Raw genomic sequence first — 21,928 nt, 5'->3', positions numbered from 1 at the left:
AGGATCACTGCCAGTATGCTAATTACAGTCTCAGAAAATAAATTCAAAAGTTCAGTTCCAGACATGGCAGGAACTATTTTCTAGGTTTTATTTTCCATTTCTGGAACAAATGTTAGGTTTACACTCAGAGAACACATAGGGGCTGATTTTATTTAATTTATCAGCTCTTTTGGGCAGGATCTTTCTTTCTGTTCTGCCTTTGAACAGTACCCAGCATAATGGGGTTCTGGTCCAACAGTGGGGCTCCTACATGCTACCTCAATAGAAATAAATAGGAGTGGTAAAAATAATTTTCAGAGATGCTGAGCACCCACCGCTCCCATTGACTTCAACTGCAATTGTAAGTGCTTAGCACTTTTGCAAATCAGGTTCATAATGTAAGAAAAGAAGAGAACTGGACAAGGCATATTTAAAACTATTATCTGATATTCCAAATTCCTCCTTTTGATCTTTAAATATTGATTTGTTATTTACTTTTGTCCTTACACCCATTTATTTATTGTCTCCTCATTAATCTCTTTCAGTGTTTCTTTGGTGCCTTATATTTCTGATGCATTTTCTCAAGGAGGGATATTTCTAAGCTAAATTTGATTACTAGCAAAATACATGTGTAGATTTGCCAATTCTAGGTAAGCAGATGATAGGTCTTTCAATGTCTTTATCTTCCAACATTGCCTATGCAGTTTTTGTCTAAGGTTGATATATTCTTTCACTCATTCAGCTACATTCCCATTTACCCTGATTTCTTTTTTCTATCTGTTGAGCATTATCTCCATCATGTACATTTTCAGGCCCAGAGTTTAGCTCCTCTATCAACTCTTAAAGTTCATTTATAGTTCTTGTCCTCTATCAACTCTTGAAGTTCAGGAACCAGGACAATAGCTTATGCAAAATGGCAGCTGTTTATGATGATGGTTTTTGCTTTCCAAACTTATCTGTGGAAGACATTCTGTAGATACAGCATAGAGCGCTTGGGAGAGCTTTGGTCTGCGAATCTTTCGGCTTATGAAGGCATACAGTGTAATATACATACAAAAAGCACCCAACACTGAATGAACAACAGTCTGAAACCTAATGTCTACCATCAGCTGTTATCTGAGGTATCAAGTATCAGAGGGGTAGCCGTGTTAGTCTGGATCTGTAAAAGCAGCAAAGAGTCCTGTGGCACCTTATAGACTAACAGAGGTTTTGGAGCATGAGCTTTCGTAGGTGAATACCCACTTTGTCAGATGCATGTAGTGGAAATTTCCAGGGGCAGGTATATATATGCAGGCAAGCTAGAGATAATGAGGTAGTTCAATCAGGGAGGATGAGGCCCTGTTCTAGCAGTTGAGGTGTGAAAACCAAGGGAGGAGAAACTGGTTCTGTAATTGGCAAGCCATTCACAGTCTTTGTTTAATCCTGAGCTGATGGTGTCAAATTTGCAGATGAACTGAAGCTCAGCAGTTTCTCTTTGAAGTCTGGTCCTGAAGTTTTTTTGCTGCAGGATGGCCACCTTAAGGTCTGCTATAGTGTGGCCAGGGAACCTCCCTGGCCATCCTGCAGCAAAAAAACTTCAGGACCAGACTTCAAAGAGAAACTGCTGAGCTTCAGTTCATCTGCAAATTTGACACCATCAGCTCAGGAGTAAACGAAGACTGTGAATGGCTTGCCAATTACAGAACCAGTTTCTCCTCCCTTGGTTTTCACACCTCAACTGCTAGAACAGGGCCTCATCCTCCCTGATGGAACTACCTCATTATCTCTAGCTTGCCTGCATACATATACCTGCCCCTGGAAATTTCCACTACATGCATCTGACGAAGTGGGTATTCACCCACAAAAGCTCATGCTCCAAAATGTCTGTTAGTCTATAAGGTGCCACCGGATTCTTTGCTGCTTTTATCTGAGGTATGTTTGTCATTATTAATCCTTTGGGCACAAGATTTACTTTCAGTTCAGCCTCTACAAAGATTTGGAAGCTTTTAAAAGTAGTTATTTTTGTTATTCTGTAGGTCTTCTTTTCTACCAGCTGTGGAAGGAAAGGGAATCACTCAATTAATCTTCTCCCAGTACTTTCTCTTCCTCCTGGAATACTAGTTTGATTAACCATGGAATGCAATGATGAAAACAATGAGATAAGACATTACAGTCCAGATATGCAAATCAGACAGGTATAAAAGGAAAATTTCCCACCTGAAAACTGGATTTCTATGACTCAGACATTTGTATTTTGAAAGCAGAGGTGGATGATTATAGGTTTCTTTGTGCCCTAAGGTTTTGAAAATCTTTAAGCTCATTAATATACTGTACTCATGCAATGATATATTTTGTACTAGGAACACAGGAATTGCCATAGTGCATCAGAGCAAGTGTTCATCCAGTCTAGTGTCCTATCTCTGACAGTAGCCAATAGCAGATACTTCAGAGAAAGGTGAAAAATCAGAGGTCCCCAAACTGTGGGGCATTCCCTTCTACAGAGGCATGGAGGAATATTGTGGGGGTGGGGCAGCTGGGGCCCAGGCCAGCCTGCATGGGGGGTGGGGAGGGAGTGCCACCCAGCTCCACTCTTGGCCCTGGCTGCTGGCCCCATGCCCAGGGTCCTGGGTGTTGGTCTTGGCCCCCAACCTCAGCTCTGCCCCTGCCCCCAGGTGTGGCCCCAGCCTCAGCTCCCTGTCTGTGTCCCCCGCTTCCAGACTGCGGCCCTGCTCCCAGCCCCAAAGGGCGGGAGGGTAAAGGGACAGAGGTAAGGGGAGGCACGAGGTAAAAAGTTTGGGTACCACTGGTGAAAATGGAGAGTGGACAGTTACAGAAAATAACCTGCCATAAGGGAATTTTCTTCTCAATAAGTGCCAGTGAATGAGTTGGCATAATTCCTGAATATTCATTTTATAATTTTTAAAAATACTATCTAAAGTAACTGAATGTCCTCAAAATCCATATAAGTGTCTAATCCTTTTCTGAATCCTGATGAGGAATTGGCCTTGGTAATATCCAGAGGCAACGGAGTTCCACAGGTTAATTTATAAATCATGTACAACAAAAAAAATCCTTTTATAATTTTCAAATTCATTGCCTTTAAATTGTATTGAATATTGCTTTGGTATTATGAGAGAGTAAACAGGAGCCCCTCTCTAAACAAAAAAAATCCCCTTTCTTTTCAATATCTCTTCATATGGAAGTCTCTCCATGACTCTAATAGCTTTTGTTGCCCATGCTGCATTGCCTTGGCACTCCAAGATTGTCCTCTTCAACCAGTTTGAAAGGTCATGACGAAGTGTCTTGTTCAATATCTAGAGGCCACTGCAAATCACAAAGAGGCTAAGCCTGCAACTCTTACTGGCACTGAAGTCAATGGAGCTGAGCTGTTCATGTAGTTAAGAGTTACTAGAATGAGCAGATAAAGCAAGACAGGGTTCCATGATAGTTATTTTATGCTTTGCTATTCTTCAGTAATAGAAAGGGGTAGGTGGATTCTGAGCAATGGCAGATTTCCCTAATGTCAAGATTTTAAAGAACTACATGTGTATCAACTGTAACCTCTTAAAGAGATAGTAAACGACCGGCAACAAACAGGAAAATTACAGCTAATGTCACTTCCATCACAACCGAAAGAGTGGAAAAGGGTACACATGGTATCTTAATCTTGCAGGTGACAACTCTACCATCTGCTCCAGAAGATGTCTCCTTAATCAGTTTGTTGGTAAGAAGAGATGCAAATTAGATATCACCCATTCTTCTATTTGTTTTGTACAGAAAGCATAATTTTTGCATGAACGTCCAACTGTGTTCTCATCCCCTTTATGTCACAGTAACCTCATTTATCAGTCATTCTTCTCCATATGAAAAGATCTATAATGAGGAGTCTGTCATTGCCCAGCTCCTCTGAGTCAGGAGTTTTCATTTTCCCCTAATATTTGCTGCTTCTGCTGCAGTTTAATTTGCTGTTGTCTCATACCACAGCATTTATGCAGTCACATCTGTGGATAGAATATGGAAAAGGCTTAGTGTTTGCCTTCAAGGTTGCAAATGGATTAGATGGAACTGAGAAACCAGATTCCTGATCTGCTACATTTTCAAAGGAACTCAAAGGAAAGTTTGATTCAATGTACTGAAATTATTGTGTAATTATTCCTGGGTAAGAAGTTATGGCATTTAAATACTGTTTTTCCAGTGGGTCAGCTGGGCAAGAACATCTGTAGGGGTGAGGCTGTTGAAGGAAAAATGAAGTCTACAATATATTACAGTTTTTTCTTTTAAATGAAAATCTCAAAAAGACAATAAATTATCCATAAAATTGCTTTTGCTTGCACATGACAAATGTAACATATTCTGGAACTCCTTTCAAAAAAGCTATTTCTAGGGGCATAATATTATGCAAAAGCCAGAAATAGTAATTAAATTTCTTTCTTATTTCACATCTAAGCAACAGGGATCAAACCCATGGCTTTGTATTCTGAAGATGACATTGTTATTTAATGGAAGCAATTTCTACTAGTGTCTCTAGATTTCAAACAAACATCTGAAGTAATTTATATACACTGAGCCAAATGCTGATATGATGCCAGAATTCAATTGTACTGGAATGGATCACCTTGATCTAAGAAGTAGGTAAGTGTCATGTGTTCTTTGTTAAGAGCCAGAATTTCAGTTATATAAATTCTATCATCACATTTTCAACTTTTAACATAATCACTATGTTGCCTATTGATAATGCACAGTACACAGAACATCTATGCTCTCAGCAACAAGAGCATAAGAGCTTTCCCTCTTTAACTTACACATAAAGGTTACAGTTACGTCTGAAAAACATGGACACACAAAAGATTAATGTAGCTACAAACTCTCCACAGCTCTTCACAGCTTGTTTAGAGAATGTCTTCCAGAGTTAGAACAGGAAAGAAAAATATAATTATCATAAACAGAAGGCTGCCAGCTATGAGTGACACAAACAGAAATAGGATTGTACTATAACTGCCTGAACAGATACATAATAAGACTGACACTTCCACCCTTTTGTCTTTACTGATTTTTCTGATATTCCTGGGCCTATAGCCCTAAAATTCAAAACAGTTCCAAGACGGTCAGAGGGGAAGACCAATGGGGCAGAATAAAGGCTGGGATATTCAGAGAAGAGATGTTGTAATCACTTAGAAAAATTAGATGCCTGCAAGTCACCAGGGCCTGATGAAAAGCATCCTAGAATACTCAAGGAGCTAATAGAGGCAGTATCTGAGCCTCTAGCTATTATCTTTGGAAAATCATGGGAGACAGGAGAGATTCCAGAAGACTGGAAAAGGGCAAATATAGTGCCCATCTATAAAAAGGAAAATAAAAACAACCCAGGAAACTATAGACCAGTTAGTTTAACTTCTGTGCCAGGGAAGATAATTGAGCAAGTAATTAAGGAAATCATCTGCAAACACTTGGAAGGTGGTAAGGTGATAGGGAATAGCCAGTATGGATTTGTAAAGAACAAATCATGTCAAATAAATCTGATAGCTTTCTTTGATAAGATAACAAGTCTTGTAGATAAGGGAGAAGTGATGGATGTGGTATACCTAGATTTCAGTAAGGCATTTGATACAGTCTCGCATGATACTCTTATGGATAAACTAGGCAAATACATCTTAGATGGAGCTACTATAAGGTGGATGCTTAACTGGCTGGATAACTATACTCAGAGAATAGTTATTAATGGTTCCCAATCCTGCTGGAAAGGTATAACAAGTGGGGTTCCGCAGGGGTCTGTTTTGGGACCTTCTCTGTTCAATATCTTCATCAACGACTTAGATATTGGCATAGAAAGTACGCTTAAGTTTGCAGATGATACCAAACTGGGAGGGATTGCAACTGCTTTGGAGGATAGGGTCATAATTCAAAATGATCTGGACAAATTGGAGAAATGGTCTGAGATAAACAGGATGAAGTTTAACAAAGACAAATGCAAAGTGCTCCACTTAGGAAGGAACAATCAGTTTCACACATACAGAATAGGAAGAGACTGTCTAGGAAGGAGTATGGCATAGTGAACCACAAGCTAAATATGAGTCAAAAGTGTGATGCTGTTGCAAAAAAAGCAAACGTGATTCTGGGATGCATTAACAGGTGTGTTGTGAGCAAGACATAAGAAGTCATTCTTCCACTCTGCACTGGTTAGGTTTCAACTGGAGTATTGTGTCCCGTTCTGGGCACCACATTTCAAGAAAGATGTGGAGAAATTGGAGAGGGTCCAGAGAAGAGCAACAAGAATTATTAAAGGTCTTGAGAACATGACCTATGAAGGAAGGCTGAAAGAATTGAGTTTGTTTAGTTTGGAAAAGAGAAGACTGAGAGGGGACATGATAGCAGTTTTCAGGTATCTAAAAGGGTGTCATCAGGAGGAGGGAGAAAACTTGTTCACCTCAGCCTCTAAGGACAGAAAAAGAAGCAATGGGCTTAAACTGCAGCAAGAGAAGTTTAGGCTGGACATTAGGAAAAAGTTCCTAACTGTCAGGGTGGTTAAATACTGGAATAAATTGTCTAGGGAGGTTGTGGAATCTCCATCTCTGGAGATATTTAAGAGTAGGTTAGATAAATATCTATCCGGGATGGTCTAGACAGTATTTGGTCCTGCCATGAGGGCAGGGGACTGCACTCGATGACTTCTCGAGGTCCCTTTCAGTCCTAGAATCTATGAATCCATGAAAGGGATAATTTATTTCTCCTATTGGTTTGTCTGTGTGACAGTTGCTTGGCAGAAAATCTGGCACTTGTGTGGGGAAAAGTTGTTTTTCCTCATTACAGGCTTGTTTTACAGTCACTGAATCTCAGCTCTGATGAGATAAAAAATGCCTTTTGGGGCTTGTAGAGGTGCGCAGACTCACCCAGTGGCGCTTCCTGCTGGTCGCCTCAGGAATTAGCTCTCCAGCTGTCAGAGCGCCCTCTGCAGGCCGGTGATCTGCCTTACCATTGCTGGCCCTTGTGTCCCTCCCAGGACCCCGGTAACCCTTTTACTGAGTGCTGCTCCCTGGCAGAACCCCCACAGTTCTGGGTCTTCCCCTCCCAGGGGAACCCCCACCCACTATCCCCACTTCACCTCAGTCTTGGCTACTGCCCAGTCTCCATCTAGCCCCTGTTCACTGGGCAGACTGCAGTATAAGCCGCTCATCACAGGCAAAGGGGTTCAGACCTGCTGCCGATGCCTCCTCATGGGTTGCCCCACTGCAACCCTGGACCTACTTGGCCTACAGTCAGGCCTGCAGCCTGGGGCTTTCCAGGCCGGAGTTCCCAGCTCCTCTGGCCCTTCCCCAGCCCTGCTCCCAATCTAGGTATTTTGCTTAGGTCCCTGCAGCCAGGCCCTTCTACAAGCAGAAGGAAACTGACTGGACTTCTGGCTCACTGCCTCTTATAGGGCCAGCTGTGCCTGATTGGGGCATGGCCACAGCTGAGCCTACTTTCCCCAGTCAGCCCAGGCATCTTGCCCCAGCCCCAGCACCAGCCCTCTCCTGGGCTGTTTCAGGCCCCGCAAGGCAGGAGTGGGTAACCACCCTGCTACAGGGCTAAATATTGGGTCTTCTATAACAAGTGCCCATCCCAAGAGAGGTTGTTGGGTTGGACCAACAGAAATAAGACACGGTACCCTGAAAGCGGAGGAGGCGAGAGTGCATTGGTGAGGCTAGGGGGACCAGGATGGCTGACTGGTTCTTGTGTTTGTCAGCCAGGTATATTTAAACTCTACTTGGGTTTTTCAAAGGCCTGTTAGACCTTTAGCTGCCCTGTCCTCCCTCCACTTAGTTGTAGTACAGGAACTGAGTTTTTCAGGATGCTATGGGTCTGAACAATCACTTATTTGGGGATCAGAAAAGAATTTTTCCTGTTAGGCCAAAATGACCTAGATTCAGTGGGCTTTTTCAGCTTTCCCGCAGCCTCATGGAGGCCCAATTGGGTTGAAAGGAATAGGACTTGAAAATTTAATATTAGGAAAGGTAAGACTGTTAAACTCGTCACTATGTGTAGCCAGTGGCTAGTGTGGATAAAGGCTAAAAGGGCCACCTCCTAGCTGAGACCCGGTATTTCAGTGGTGGACCTTGTGCCTGTAGGACAAGGGGAAACCTGAAGTCTTCGTGGACTGAGATAACCCCTTGGTAGTCATAGGGGTGTGGTTTCAGAAGTCACCTGAGGCCTAGGGGTAGGCTGAGAAGGATTTTCACCAATTTATACATGGTTGGACCCTGTAACCCCACCACACTGGATCCCATTAAATGCTGGGTATGCAAGAGTAGGGGTTGGCAAACAGTGCCCCATCAAGCATTAATTTAATAAAGTTGCAGCCTGATGCTTAAAATCTGTCCCTTGTGTCTGTGGTTCATTTGCTGCTGTGTCCTGATTCTCTGAACTGTCTACGCAGTCAGCACAACAGGGGATTGAAACAGTAGGCAGCCTCAATGTTGTCACAGATGTTTTTATGACATACATTGGTAAAACTTTTTCAACAATTACTTTTGGATACTGTAGACATAGCAAAACTTTTCAGTGATGAAACCAGTACAGCTAACATTGGGTAACCACAGGACTGGGAGTCAATGAGATTGCTTGGCTTCCTCTGCTTTTCCTTTAATACATTATGATGTAGCTTTATTGATTTTTCCTTACAGTATCACAATTATTTTTGTTATGACAGAAAGCAGCTATCATCAGAGATATGTGTGCTGTGATTCCCCAGCCAGTGAATCTATCCCTTGCCCATCTCTTGCTGCAGAAAATTTGCTCCAGAATCTAGATCTTCATATAAAATAATTTTTTTCTATGCCTCATGTTTATGAAGATTATATTTGTTAAGGTTAACTAATGTACTGATGTCTGCCTGAACCAATAGCTCTGACAGAAGTGCCACATTTCTTATCAAGCTGACAAATTAAACATCAGCATTGTTCATTATTTCATTGCTGACCAACGCAGGAGAATGACAATCATTCTAGGAAGATCTGCATGAGCAGAGTCTCAATTTGAAGTTTTATTTTGAATGACGGGAGCAGGGGCAGCTCTAGGTATTTTGCCGCCCCAAGCACGGCAGGCAGGCTGCCTTCGGTGGCTTGCCTGCGGGACGTCCCCAGTCCCGCAGATTCGGCGGCACGCCTATGGGAGGTCTGCCGAAGCCGCGGGACCAGCGGACCCTCCGCAGGCATGCCGCCAAATGCAACCTGCCTGCCGCCCTCGCGGCGACTGGCAGAGCACCCCGTGGCTTGCCGCACCAGGCATGCGATTCACATGCTGGTGCCTGGAGCCGCCCCTGGACGGGAGTATAGAGCTTGAAAGAGTACCTCTCCTTTTCTTTCCCCAATTCAACCTCACAGACCATAAGAAAATATGATCACTGCATGATCACTGTTGCCCAAAGCAACTCTGAAAAACTTTACTTGCCACACCGTTCAAGGAGACACTTTTTTAACATATATTTATTTATTCTAAATCATTCCGCCCACCCCAATCATCATCATCACCTTGATAATAAGTAAACATAGATTTTATGTCTCGACTGGTAAATATGAGAGCAATTTTAGAAGCATGATCTAATCCTCCTTTACTTATAACATTTCAAAGAGAAAAACTTAAAAGAGTTTAATCTAGAAACAGAGTTGAAGTTAAAACATATACACACACTTCCCGTGCAACGTGCCCTGGTACGTGTGGTTCAGTTCACTGTCACATCCAAATCAAATATTTATAAATGTGTATGTTCGAAGTAAATTATAAAAACATTAGAAATATATTGATGTAAAGTGTGAAAGGCAATATTATATGATAATTATGGCAATGGTCGACAAAGAGAAAACAGAGCCATGTCACATCATAGAAGCACCTGTTGCTTGCTGCATAAAGGTAAGCATTGCTTTAAGTGGAAAGCATCCTGCAGCTGAGCAGTAGAAATACTGATTCACACATACCTGCTGTCTACAATTTTCTCCTGTGAGACTGTCATCTTCTCAGCTTTCTCAGCAGATATCCTTCCACTTGGCTTTTTGCCTCTTTTCTAGAGCGGAAAAAGGAAAATGTATTTCTGCACTGCTCAAGGGGACTGCCAAAAAGTGGAGTTGTAATTTATGATGTGCTAATGTTTTCCTTTGCATTCATAACTGAAAATAACTACTAATGCAAAATCATCATTGCTTGGATTTGGTGGCTTTTGATTTGCATATATGCTCCAGATTCTGCTATAACCTTCATGTCACATATTTATTCCTGTAAGCCAAATTTGGTCCCTACACCTACAATATCAACATCCCTTACATTTCCGAGGCAAATCACAGTAAGGGATATGAGTTTATACAACTCTGTATTTTTAAGAATCTAAGACAATTTGGATCATCTAGTCTGACACTGTTCCTGCATCTTGTAGGATGTTGCCTACTTTATTCCCATTAAGTTTTTGTCTCATTGGTATATGACTGTTTGCAGTGATGGAGTCTCATCCACCTCCTTTGGTGTAGTCCTGGCCACAACATTACTAACTATTAAGAACCTTCTCTAGAACTTTTCTTTCTTTAACTTCAAGCCATTGGTCCTGATCCTACCATCTTTTAAAGGTATCTTGTAAACCACAGTAGGCCAAACTCTACCTCTGTGCACAACCCTACAGATATCATTTCACTTTTTTAAATTAATGTTTTCTTTTCAGTTTCTTCATTAAAGTCATTATGGCTGATCACAGAATTTTGAGCTTGGTATTTGATTGGGCTGATATTTTTAAAGCATCAGTAGAGTAGGAGAAATTATTTTTAGAAGTCTTAAGAAAATGAATGATTGTTTTAAATATTTTTCCACATTCACACTGTATTGTGATACAGAGCCTATCGTTACTGCTGCAGGTAACATTGATTTTGACAAGGCTGAAAGGTTGATCAGTTTTACTTGTCTTTTTCTTTTTTTTTTCCCTTAAACATTGTTTTGGGTCCCATCCTGCAGCAATATATTGCAAAGCCAGGGAAGTTATGATCAGGAGCATTACTTGAGTCTGATATTTTTCCCCTTTTTTTTTTTTTTTTTATTCTAGTGATTGTCACAGGAGAGATGTTGTTATCTTGTATTTTTTATCATCACAGATATTATAGTTAGCAACTGAACATTACAATTATTTAAGTTGATTTTAAAGTCAATTAGATTTCAGGAACTTTCAGCATTATATCTTACTATGGCTAAAATCTAATCTAAAGAGAGCTTTTTAACCAGTCAAAAGTTATGATTTTGGTAGTTATCTATTCATACAAAATACTGTTTGCACTGAAAAAATAATATATTTGTGCTGTAGTTTTACTCTAGTTTTCTATATGGAAGAGTGGTCTACTTGGCTCATGTCTGGTTATTTATTAATTATTATTATTTCTATCATGGCAGTGCCTAAAGGTCCTGGCTGAGATCAATGTCCCATTGTAGAAGATAGCTCTTGCCCTGAAGAGCTCACAACCTAAATGGGCAAGACAGACAAAGGGAGGGAGAAAAAGAGATTTGCCACTGTTGCTGACAGAGCTGGAACTGAATCCAGATTTCCTGAAACTCAGTCATGCATCTTATTCACAAGACTATTCCTCCTCAAACACGCTCCACAATTTTACACCATTAGTATCCTATCAATACTCTGGATTCTTCATTTTGGCTCTACAGCTGCTGCTGAGTCAAGAACACACATGAAAATCTACAGAGATGAGTGCCTTTTCCCATGCTTTGAACATATAAAGCCGTATACTTTGTTAATATTGTATTAATCTGTATGAACTTCACATCAACTATGAATTCATGTGTAATTTCTTTTTTCCAAAAACTTGCAAAAGAACAAGTAAGTATTAGCTACTGCAGGATTTTGCAGAAAGTTAGATGGGCCTTTCAGAGGGCTTGCAAATCATATTTAGAAAATGAGAATAAACAGTGCGTCACCATCATGGTCTCACATTATCTTTTGTTTAACATGTAGGTGAATGTGTTCGCCTTCTCCAGAAATATCACCATTTGGAAAGTGTCACTGGAGATAATGTGCAAAACCAGTCTCTCCCTGTATTTTTAGGTAAATTATCATTAATTACTTGTTTGTTTATATCAGAAAAAATATTATGGTGCACCAGATTTCTCAAAAGAACTCACAGTTGCTCTCTTTTGCTGCTGTTGATTAACATGGGCATCTGGAGGGACAAAGTTGCTAGGAAGTGCAACACTAACAATTAACATTAGTTATTCTTGCCTGCCAAATTTGACTTGTTCATGGCCGGCATTTTTCTTTATGTGAGAGCAAAGCAGTTATTTTTTTCCCCACCGACATCATCACAGTGGAAGAGCAGATCTGGGGCTTGGGCTTGCAGAATTATCCAATGATTAATTAACAATATTGATTTACAGAGGGAACTGAGACAGCTGATAAAGTGTCCAGTTTGCTTGGGTCAAATTAAAAATGTTTTATAATGAAGTCTTCTTACCTTGTTTAGTTCATCCAAAAGCATGAATGGTTGATAATTAGCTGGAGGAGGTGCAAGCATGATGTTTCTGAAAACAACACAGCCACGCTCCACTCTCTGACTGGCTAGAGGATGGAGATTTTCACCTTCAAATCCTGAAAAATGACAAAGGAAACACATTTAAGAAACCAGCAACAAAATGCTATGAGCATAAATAACTAACATAACAACTGTTAATGTATCCTTATGTGCCTGATTCTGCCACTCTCACTCATGCTGAGTAATACTTAACTCCATAAGTAACATAATCGCTTCTCAAGGAGTGAAGATACTACTCAAAATAAATAAGGGAGACAGAATTAGGTCCTGTTATATTTTTTACAAAGTAATATACCGTAGATATTGTAGGAATTAAATGTACTGTACAATATGAAACTGTTTGCCTTTTATGCAAGTGCCAAGACAAGTATCAAACCTTCCTTTATTCGTATCTATATATTTAATACCCTACTGAAGTCTTGTAATTCACTCAGCAGATGTGTTTTTATATTTGACAGGGAGGGGGAATCTTCTTTGTGACCATCTGTATCTTATAGAGACCAGGAGAGAAGATGTTTTACATTGCTAATTTATGGCACTGCCTACAACATTTGGAATTGGCTGAAGTAGATATGGCAAGGCCAGGCTATTGGAAAATGCTTTGCTTGCTTAACCTAGTAGTTATGCTCAGAAACAGTAAGTGTTTTCTGCATAATAGAAACAAATCAAACATTTGTAAAAAGCTAATATGGATTTACATGTATACTCCCTTTATGAAGAGTGACGGCAACAGCAAATAAATAAATATATTCAGGGATATTAAAACACTTTCCAGACCTTAAATAAGCTGCACAACATCCCGAAAGAACAGATAAATATTATTAGGCCCACTTACAGCGATGTAAACTGAGGTATTGAGGGTTACGTAAATAAACTAAGGTCACACAACTACTCAGTGGTATAGCTGGATATAGAAATCATGGGGCCAGAGTCTCCATCCTACATGAGCTCTGCTCCAGTACAGTGAAGAGGAGGCTGTCGGAGAGCTGGTTGTGGCTCCCTAATTTAAACCACATTGCCCTCGCATATCCTAGAGGAGCAAGGGAACAGATGTAACTTACACCACTGGCATAAGGACCCTCAGGCCTTGTGCCAGTGGAAGATTGGGAGTAGTAGAGATCTGTTCTGCCATGCTCTGCCCCACCTCTGTAATGCCATCTTCTTCCCATTACACTGATGAATGAAGGAGGACAGTTGAAGGATAGTGAAGCCGCTTCCACCAGCAGAGAGTTCCCTACACAGGAGGCGGTCTCTGCTGGCCATCTTGACTGATGCGTTGCAAAGTGGAAACTATAGCTAAGGGGTGCACACTCCTCGAAATACACAATATGCAAAGAATTCAATCTCTATTTAATTGTAGCTCTTCTGGCAAAGTATTGCTGTGAGGAATTTGGTGGTGCTGTAGATTTGTCAGTCCTAGGAATGCTATAGGAAAAAACATTGCTTGCTTGGTAGAAAAGAAACAGAGATAGAAATGGGAGGATAAGGAAAGATGAGTGGCAGTATGCAAATCAGGCACCCTACAGTATATTTATCCAAGAAGATTACAGTAGTTACACAGTATAAATTCAATTCTGCAAGGCTCTGAGTGCCCTCAACTCCAAGTGACTTCAATAGTACCTCCAGGAGATGCTGAGCACCTTGCAGCATGGAGCCCTCCATGAAAACCAGATGTGCACCTGACAATTATTTCCCTTAGTTCTTTAACTTGCTTTGTTAATGCTGAGATGACAGGTGGTTAACTGCTTCATGTTTTCAAGCAGTGATGCCTGCCATGTTTGCCTGGTTTAGCCTCTCTTAAATTGTGTATACAGTAGTGATCAAGTTAAACTGTATGGCTGCCTTTCTAGAATGGCAACCTCCACAGCAACTGACTAGGAAAGCGATAACATAGTCAGTCAGGGCATCAACATGTAGAAAAATAAGAAAAAGTCTAGAAATTAGATGCCTCATTTTTTATTTAAAATAACAAAGTCAACAAAACGTATATGGTGCATTCATTAGACTAGCATGGCCATGTTTATCACTCATAAACTAACCTGAGACATGGAAAAATAGGAATAAATTATCTCTGATAATATTTTATCCAATGTAGCATTGGAAAAGTTAACATTTCCGTGGATAACATAACTACGTCAAATATTAATTTTTCATGTGTGCAAATATTTAACAAATTCAAATAAAAAATCAAAGATGTTTGGTGAAAGCTTCTTTTTTTCTACCTTTATTTAACAGATTAGGGCTGATACTAATCTCCCACTAGTGCAATTCAGCAGTATAACTGCACCAAAGTCAATGAAGTTAAGCTGATGTAAAATTTATGTGAGAGAAGAATCAGATATATTGGCCTAAGTGTTCAAAGTTGAGTGACTAAAGTTAAGTTCTTAAATTTATATTTGGGGATCTAAATAAAAGTAGTCTAATTTCCAAAGGATTTGAGCATCTACAAGCTCCAATTCATTGCAATTAAATTTCAAATTGGAAAATCAGGACACTTATTTAAGTGCCTAAATGCGGATTTAAAAGTCTAACTGTAGGCAGCCAGATGTGAAAATTATGGTCATCATCTTCTAAAACATAAGAACATGAAGTATAGAACAGTTCCCCTCCTCTTCAAACAAAAAAGAACCAAACTGTCATCATTTATACTTCCATGCACACAAGAAGGGCAGTAGCTAGAAACGAAAACAGGGTAGAAGAGTTCTACCTCTCTTCTGGCTACACCCCACTTCCCCTGGGACCAGCAGACAGATTGCTCTCATGGTGGAACTCTGGAGGGACATTCCAACATGGTGTCTAGGAGTTGGGAGGTGTCCTCACATGTAACTTCTCATCCTGGAAGGAATAATTTGCATGGATTGGGGTGTGCTGTGCATAGGGTGGAGCAGAATAAAGTTGCCTTTGCCTTATTTCCTGAACAAAGCTGAAAAAGTGTTAGGAAAAAAAAAAGCAATTTTTGTATATAGTCGTTTATAAGCCGACCCCCCAAGATGGTAAGTAAATATGGAAAATTTTGACCTGTTCATAAGCTGACTCTATAATTCAGGGGTCAGCAAGCTTTGGCTCCTGGGCCATCAGGCTAAGCTGCTGGCAGGCCAAGATCGTTTGTTTACCTTGTGTCCACAGGCACGGAGGTAAACCTAAGTAAACAAAGTGTCCGGATGCACCAGCTGCTTACCCTGATGGGCCGGGATAGCAACTCGGCAGGAAATTTTTTGGGGAGGGAGAAGCTGGGGGTCAGGGGAGTAACCTCTGTGACCACCCCCCACATGACCCCACCCCTAGCCCGGGACCCCCCCCACTCTCCCCATCTCATCCCTTCCCACCTTATCTGGGGAGGGCTAAGGGACTAAGGGGAGGATGTCTCTGGCTTGGCTGGAGCTGTTCTGGCAGGGTGGTCAGTGCGGTTGCAGTCTGCTCCAGCGAGCCAGACTGGGCGGCACGTCCACAGTACGTTCCAGTGGGCTGGGCCGGGTGGCAAGACTGCAGCGTGCTCCAACAGGCCAGGTGGTGTGGCCACAGCCTGCTCTGGGGGGTGGGGCTGAGCGGCATGGCTGCAGCCTGCCAGCCCTGGAGCTGCAGCTGCTTCATAGGCTGGAGGGAGAGCAGCATGGCCAGGAGCGGAGAGACTCTGGGCCCGTCTCTTCCCTTCTGGCACTGCTAACTGTGCTGCCTCTGCTGGAGGGAGGGGCTGTGTTCCACCTCTCCCTCTCTATACTCGTTCATAAGCCGACCCCCTTCTCTGGTGCTTCCCTTTTTTACTAAAAAAATTCAGCTTATGAACGAGTATATATGGTAGTTTGTAGTTACAATCCTTTATCCTAGGAAGAAAATGTTAAAACAAGGTGCCTCTACTTGCAAGTGATGCAGTTATCTCTGTGGTGCGTTAATTTTATCATTATATGACATTATAAAAAGTTAAGGCTTTACTTCTGCAAGGACATTCTTTAACTAACATCTTTCTCTCCATTAGCTTTTGCTGTAGTAGCAGTATTTATGTTCCAGGCAATGAATGGGAACCATATTGCTTGCAGCATAATTTCAGTTTCTTAATGCACTAATAGTTTCAATAAGGACTCTGTATCCACTAAATTTGACTGCCTCTTTTATTGACAACTGTTGTGCAATACTTTTTTTAATAAAGTATCTAACACTGAAAAGGACCCTTAATACTGCATTTTAATGGAAGAACCTGTATAATATATACTAAGGATGTGGAAACAATCTTAGAAAAAATAACTGGCCTTAACCAAACTCGCCCCTTTTATAGTGAAGGATCATGTGGAGGGAAAAGGTGCCAGTGACCTTCCAGGGAAGGAAGTGGAGAAGGCCCAAATGCAAATAAACCTCCAAACTCTGCCTGAATGTTTGAATCAAGCCTCATGAGGTTTGCCAATAACTAATGTTTATCCTTCATTATGTATTTCACGTTTGTATATGTAAACCGTGCATTAAGAGCTGAGGAGACACAACACTGTGGTTTGGTCAGCAACTCCTGAATTTTAATCCTGGCTGAGACAAGAACTCGCTAAGTGACCTTGGGAGAGTCGTTTCAATCTCTGTGCCTCAGTTCCCTCACTTCTAAATCAGAGTAATAGTACTGATTTACCTCACCAGGGATCTGAGGATTATTTAACTGCACAGAAAGTGCTTTAAAAGAACTAAGTACCATAGCTGTTAGACCTAAAAAAAAAGTCTATTAAGTCATCTAACCCTTCTTCCGCTTGGTAATAAGTCAGAGGTGGGCAAACTACAGGCAGGACCATACTGCCAGGCCCCCGAGCTCCTGGCACCTCCCCTGCTGTCCCCCTCACAGCATCAGCTCACTCGTTCCGCTGCCGGTGAAATACTCTGGGTGGCGGGGCTGTGAGCTCCTGGAGTAACGCAACTGCAGAGCCGGGCCTGACCCAGTGCTCTGAGCTACGTGGTGGCGGCATGACCCGGCTCCAGCACTGCTAGCCATCTGTGCTCCAGGCAGCATAGTAAGGGGGCAGGGAGAACAGGGTGGAGAGAGGGCAGGGGAGTTCAGAGTGGTGATCATGAGGCAGGGGTGAGGATAGGGATAGGGGTGATCGGGGGGAACAGGCGGTTGAATGGGGGCAGTGATCCCGGGGGGGCAGTCAGGAAGGAGGGTTCCTATGGGTAGGGCTCCCCACCCTAGAGTGAGGGTTCCTAAGGGAAGGGCACTTTGAGCTAGGGTGTGGGTTCCTATGGGTAGGGCTCTTGGAGCTAGAATTAGGGTTCTTATGGGTAGGGCTTCCCGCCCAAGGGTGAGGCTTCCTACGGGTAGGGCACTTGGAGGCAGGCTTAGGGTTCCCATGGGTAAGGCACCTGGAGCTAGAGTTAGGGTTCCTATCGGTAGGGAGCCCCGCCCTAGGGTTCCTAAGGGTAGGGCACTTGGAGGTAGGGTTAGGGTTCCTATGGGTAGTGCTTCCCGCCTTATGGTTAGGGTTCCTATAGGTAGGGCAGTTGGTGGCAGGATTAGAGTTCCTATGGGTAGGGAGCCCCGCCCTAGGGTTAGGGTTCCTATGGGTAGGGTACTTGGAGCTAGCATTAGGGTTCCTATAGGTAGGGCTTCCTGCGCGAGGGTTAGGGTTCCTACGGGTACTGCACTTGGAGCTAGGATTAGGATTCCTATGTGTAAGGAAATTGGAGCTAGGGTTAGGGTTCCTATGGTTAGGGTGACCCGCCCAAGGATTAGGGTTCCTATGGGTAGGACACCTGGAGCTAGGGTCAGGGTTCCTATGGGTAGGGCTTCCTGCCCTAGGGTTAGAGTACCTAAGGGTAGGACACTTGGAGCTATGGTTAGGGTTCCTATGGGTAGGCCACTTGGAGCTAGGGTTAGGGTTCCTATGGGTAGGACTTCCCGCCCTAGGGTTAGGGCTCCTATGGGTTGGGCGCCCTGCCCTAGGGTTAGAGTTCCTATGGGTAGGGCACTTGGAGCGAGAGTTAGGGTTCCTATTGGTAGGGTACCCCGTCCTACGGTTAGGGTTCCTATGGGTAGGGCACTTAGAGCTAGGGCTAGGGTTCCTATGGTTAGGTCTTCCCGCCCTAGCGTTAGGGTTCCTATGGGTAGGGCACTTGGAGCTAGGGTTAGGGTTCCAAGGGGTAGGGCTTCCAGCATAGGGTTAGGGTTCCTAAGGGTAGGGCACTTGGAGCTAGGTTTAGCATTCCTATGGATAGGGCTTCCCGCCCTAGGGTTAGGGTTCCTAAGGGTAGGGCACTTGGAGCTACAGTTAGGGTTCCTATGGGGGAGTGGATGGGGTGGCAAGGGGCAGTCAGGGGAAGCGGTTCCAGGGGCAGTAAGGGGACTGGGAGAAGGAGTGGTTGGATGGAGCAGGCGTCCCAGGTGGGCCCTCAGGAATGAGAGGAGGGGTTGGATGGAGCAGAGGAGGTCCGGGTGCCGTCAGGGAAGAGGGAGCAGGGGTGTGTGGATCGGGCAGGGTTCGCAGAGGGGCTATCAGGGAACAGGGGGGGTTGGATGGGGCAGGAGTCTGGGGAGGGGAGCCACGGCCCCCTCCCCTAACTGACCCTCCATACAATTTATGAAACCCAATGCAGCCCTCGGGCCAAAAAGTTTGCCTACCCCTGTCCTAAGTATACAAAACTGTAATAATTAGCTATAACTTACCTAGGTGCTATGTGACTCCAACTGCCTCCTCATCTATAACCAAGTTCTCCTAGCTCCCCTCCTCAGGCCCCTCTTGCCTTCTTATATCGCTCTCAAGTTGTGGTATTCCCCTATTTGACTTTTTTCAGAGTCCCCTTGACATCTGCTGAATCCCTAACATCTATATATTAAAATGGAGTCTATGCCCTAAAACTATTTGAGAAACTGTGATTGAATCAATATTGAAAAAACTAACTGGTCAAAGAAAGGTGTTTAAAGCTTATGATTTCAAACTGCCAGGTAGGATACCACATTTTGGTCACCTCAGAAACATTGTGTTCTTGTTTATTTATAGGAATGTTCATTCATATCTCTGTAATGCCAGATTGCCGACAACACTACACAAAACAGATATCGACAACAGAGGAGATACTGTCATGAAGGATGCATTAGAAATACCACAGACAGAGACAAATTTCCTATTAAGATTTACATACACGGGTTCCACATCCTTGAAGCAAAGCAAAGTAGAGCCAAACCATCCAAACTGTCAAGTCATTCCTTAAATCTTCCCTTCCTGTCTATTTTAATTATGACAATTATGACTCAATCAGCAAGATAAAGGTCATTCTGTCACCTCAGGGGGGTGAGTGCCAGCAGGATAACTGGGCTCATAATGACCACAGAAGATAGGGCAGCTTGACCTCTCTGGGAGTGAAATGTCGATTAATTATCTTTTTACAACCAAGTCAATTATAGCATACTAATCACCTGTGTAGGACATCAAGCTAGAAGGTGTGGGAGAGGGTGGGGGAGGAATCATCAGCAATAAGCAACCCTCACTTAGAGTGACAAGGCAGGAATCGTAAAACTGCAGATGTGACACCTAATAATGGGGTGTAAATAGTTATTAGCTGTTTATAGCAAAATCTAAATGCTGTAATAATTTCTTCATTTAAGTGAACTTTTTAAAAAAAATAATAAAATGTTACCGGTCCTAGGGGTAATAGAAATGTCTCACTTAAAGGTGACCAGACACACTGCATTAGTCTTTAATGCTAGACTCAATTAACCAAGAAGCTTCATTCATTAAAGAAAGGATTGGTCGGGGGCGCGGGGAAAGGGAGAGAAAAGTTGAACACAAGACAAATTAAGTAACAAGTATATGGTGGAATTTAGGAAAAAACAGTATTATAAAGCTTTATTTCTTTAACTCTAGTAACATTGGATCACCTCAATGTTATACTGGTCTCATGGAAAAAGATTCTCTGCGGCGTTGGTCAGTACAGTTGCTGCAGTAACTTTCCCATGGGCAGAATATACATTAATGTGGATCATTCCCCTAAACATACGTACACAGTGATTTACAACATAAGACAATCTGAAAAGCGCTATATATTATTGTAAAAGCTACATTTATGATACTCTTATGATACCCAAGTTATGCCTGCAAAGTATGGGTATGCATGTACAAATAGGTAAATGCATGTGCAAAATATACATAAGTACTGTGACAAAAGTGCATATTTGTACATGTAAATGTGGTTTGCGTGCACACTATACAGGTCCTATATCCAAAAGAAACAAAATAAACCAGAACAAATTCAATGCCACCTCTCTTTACATCGGGGTAGGCAACATATGGCATGTGTACCGAAGGCAGCACGCAAACTGATTTTCAGTGGCACTCACACTGCCTGGGTCCTGGCCACCGGTCCAGGGGGCTCTGCATTTTAATTTAATTGTAAATGAAGCTTCTTAAATATTTAAAAAACCTTATTTACTTCACATACAACAATAGTTTAGTTCTATATTATAGACTTTATAGAAAGAGACCTTCTAAAAACGTTGAAATGCACTACTGGCACGCAAAACCTTAAATTAGAGTGAATAAATGAAGACTCGGCACACCACTTTGGAAAGGTTGCCGACCCCTGCTTTACATTATACATACAATAAAATGGCAAAATGATAGCAAAACTCTTTTCACAAGAATTTCTGTTAAATGAATCTCAGAGTCTTGCTTCATTTACTTCAACATAGATGTTAGAAAAAGAAAGAAAACATTCAGAAGTTTTCTAATCCACCTTCCTACCTAGTGCAGGATTGTTCCTAACAATATAGGGTTTTAGCCTAACGTATACAGGAGGTAAAGACAATATTTATTTTTATGCCAGCTATCAACATTTTCCATCATTACAAAGCAAACAACATGGTTTGAAATTTTCAGAAGTATCCAAGTGACTTAGGAGCACAAGTACTACTGAAAGTCACTGGCATTCTGTGCTCCTGAATCATATCAGTACTTTTGCAGATTCCACCCTTGGAGTACAGATGCATTTCTGGAACCAGACGATGGGATATACTGATGTAGCAGCCATGTTAGTCTGCATCTGCAAAAAGAACAGGAGTACTTGTGGCACCTTAGAGACTAACAAATTTATTTGAGCATAAGCTTTTGTGGGCTACAGCCCAACTTCTTCGGATGCATGGAATGGAACATATATATTGAGGAGATATATATACACATACAGAGAGCATGAAAAGGTGGGAGTTGTCTTACCAACTCTGAGAGGCCAATTAAGTAAGGAAAAAAAAGCTTTTGAAGTTTTGAAGCTTATGCTCAAATAAATTTGTTAGTCTCTATTCATGTACCAAAGACACTAATATCAGGTTCAATTCTGTAGGGCACTGAATTCCTTCTGGAAGCTGCAGATTTCAGAGTGCTCAGCACTATGCAGGAGGCATTCAGTACTTTGCAAGAATCAGGCTCACAAGGGAGAGCTGTGGCTCAAAGGAGTTAAAACAGGAACCTTAG

The 21,928-nt window shown here is 42.2% G+C and overlaps 1 protein-coding gene across 2 annotated transcripts in view; it reads right to left on the bottom strand.

The window, feature by feature from the left end:
• Positions 1–21,928, bottom strand: part of MORN1 (MORN repeat containing 1) — a 116,314-nt gene that overhangs the window by 39,024 nt on the left and 55,362 nt on the right. For both annotated transcript variants that reach the window (XM_050931717.1, XM_050931718.1), the window contains exons 11-12: positions 12,423–12,556; positions 9,906–9,991 (exon numbers count right to left, since the gene is read on the bottom strand). In XM_050931717.1, the coding sequence (XP_050787674.1) occupies positions 9,906–9,991; positions 12,423–12,556 (220 nt within the window). The remainder of the gene's footprint in view (positions 1–9,905; positions 9,992–12,422; positions 12,557–21,928) is intronic.

The sequence above is a fragment of the Gopherus flavomarginatus genome, chromosome 21 (genome assembly GCF_025201925.1).
Source record: "Gopherus flavomarginatus isolate rGopFla2 chromosome 21, rGopFla2.mat.asm, whole genome shotgun sequence".
Taxonomy (NCBI): domain Eukaryota; kingdom Metazoa; phylum Chordata; order Testudines; family Testudinidae; genus Gopherus; species Gopherus flavomarginatus.
The sequence above is the reverse complement of the archived record's forward strand: the minus strand, read 5'-3'. Positions and strand labels throughout refer to the sequence as shown.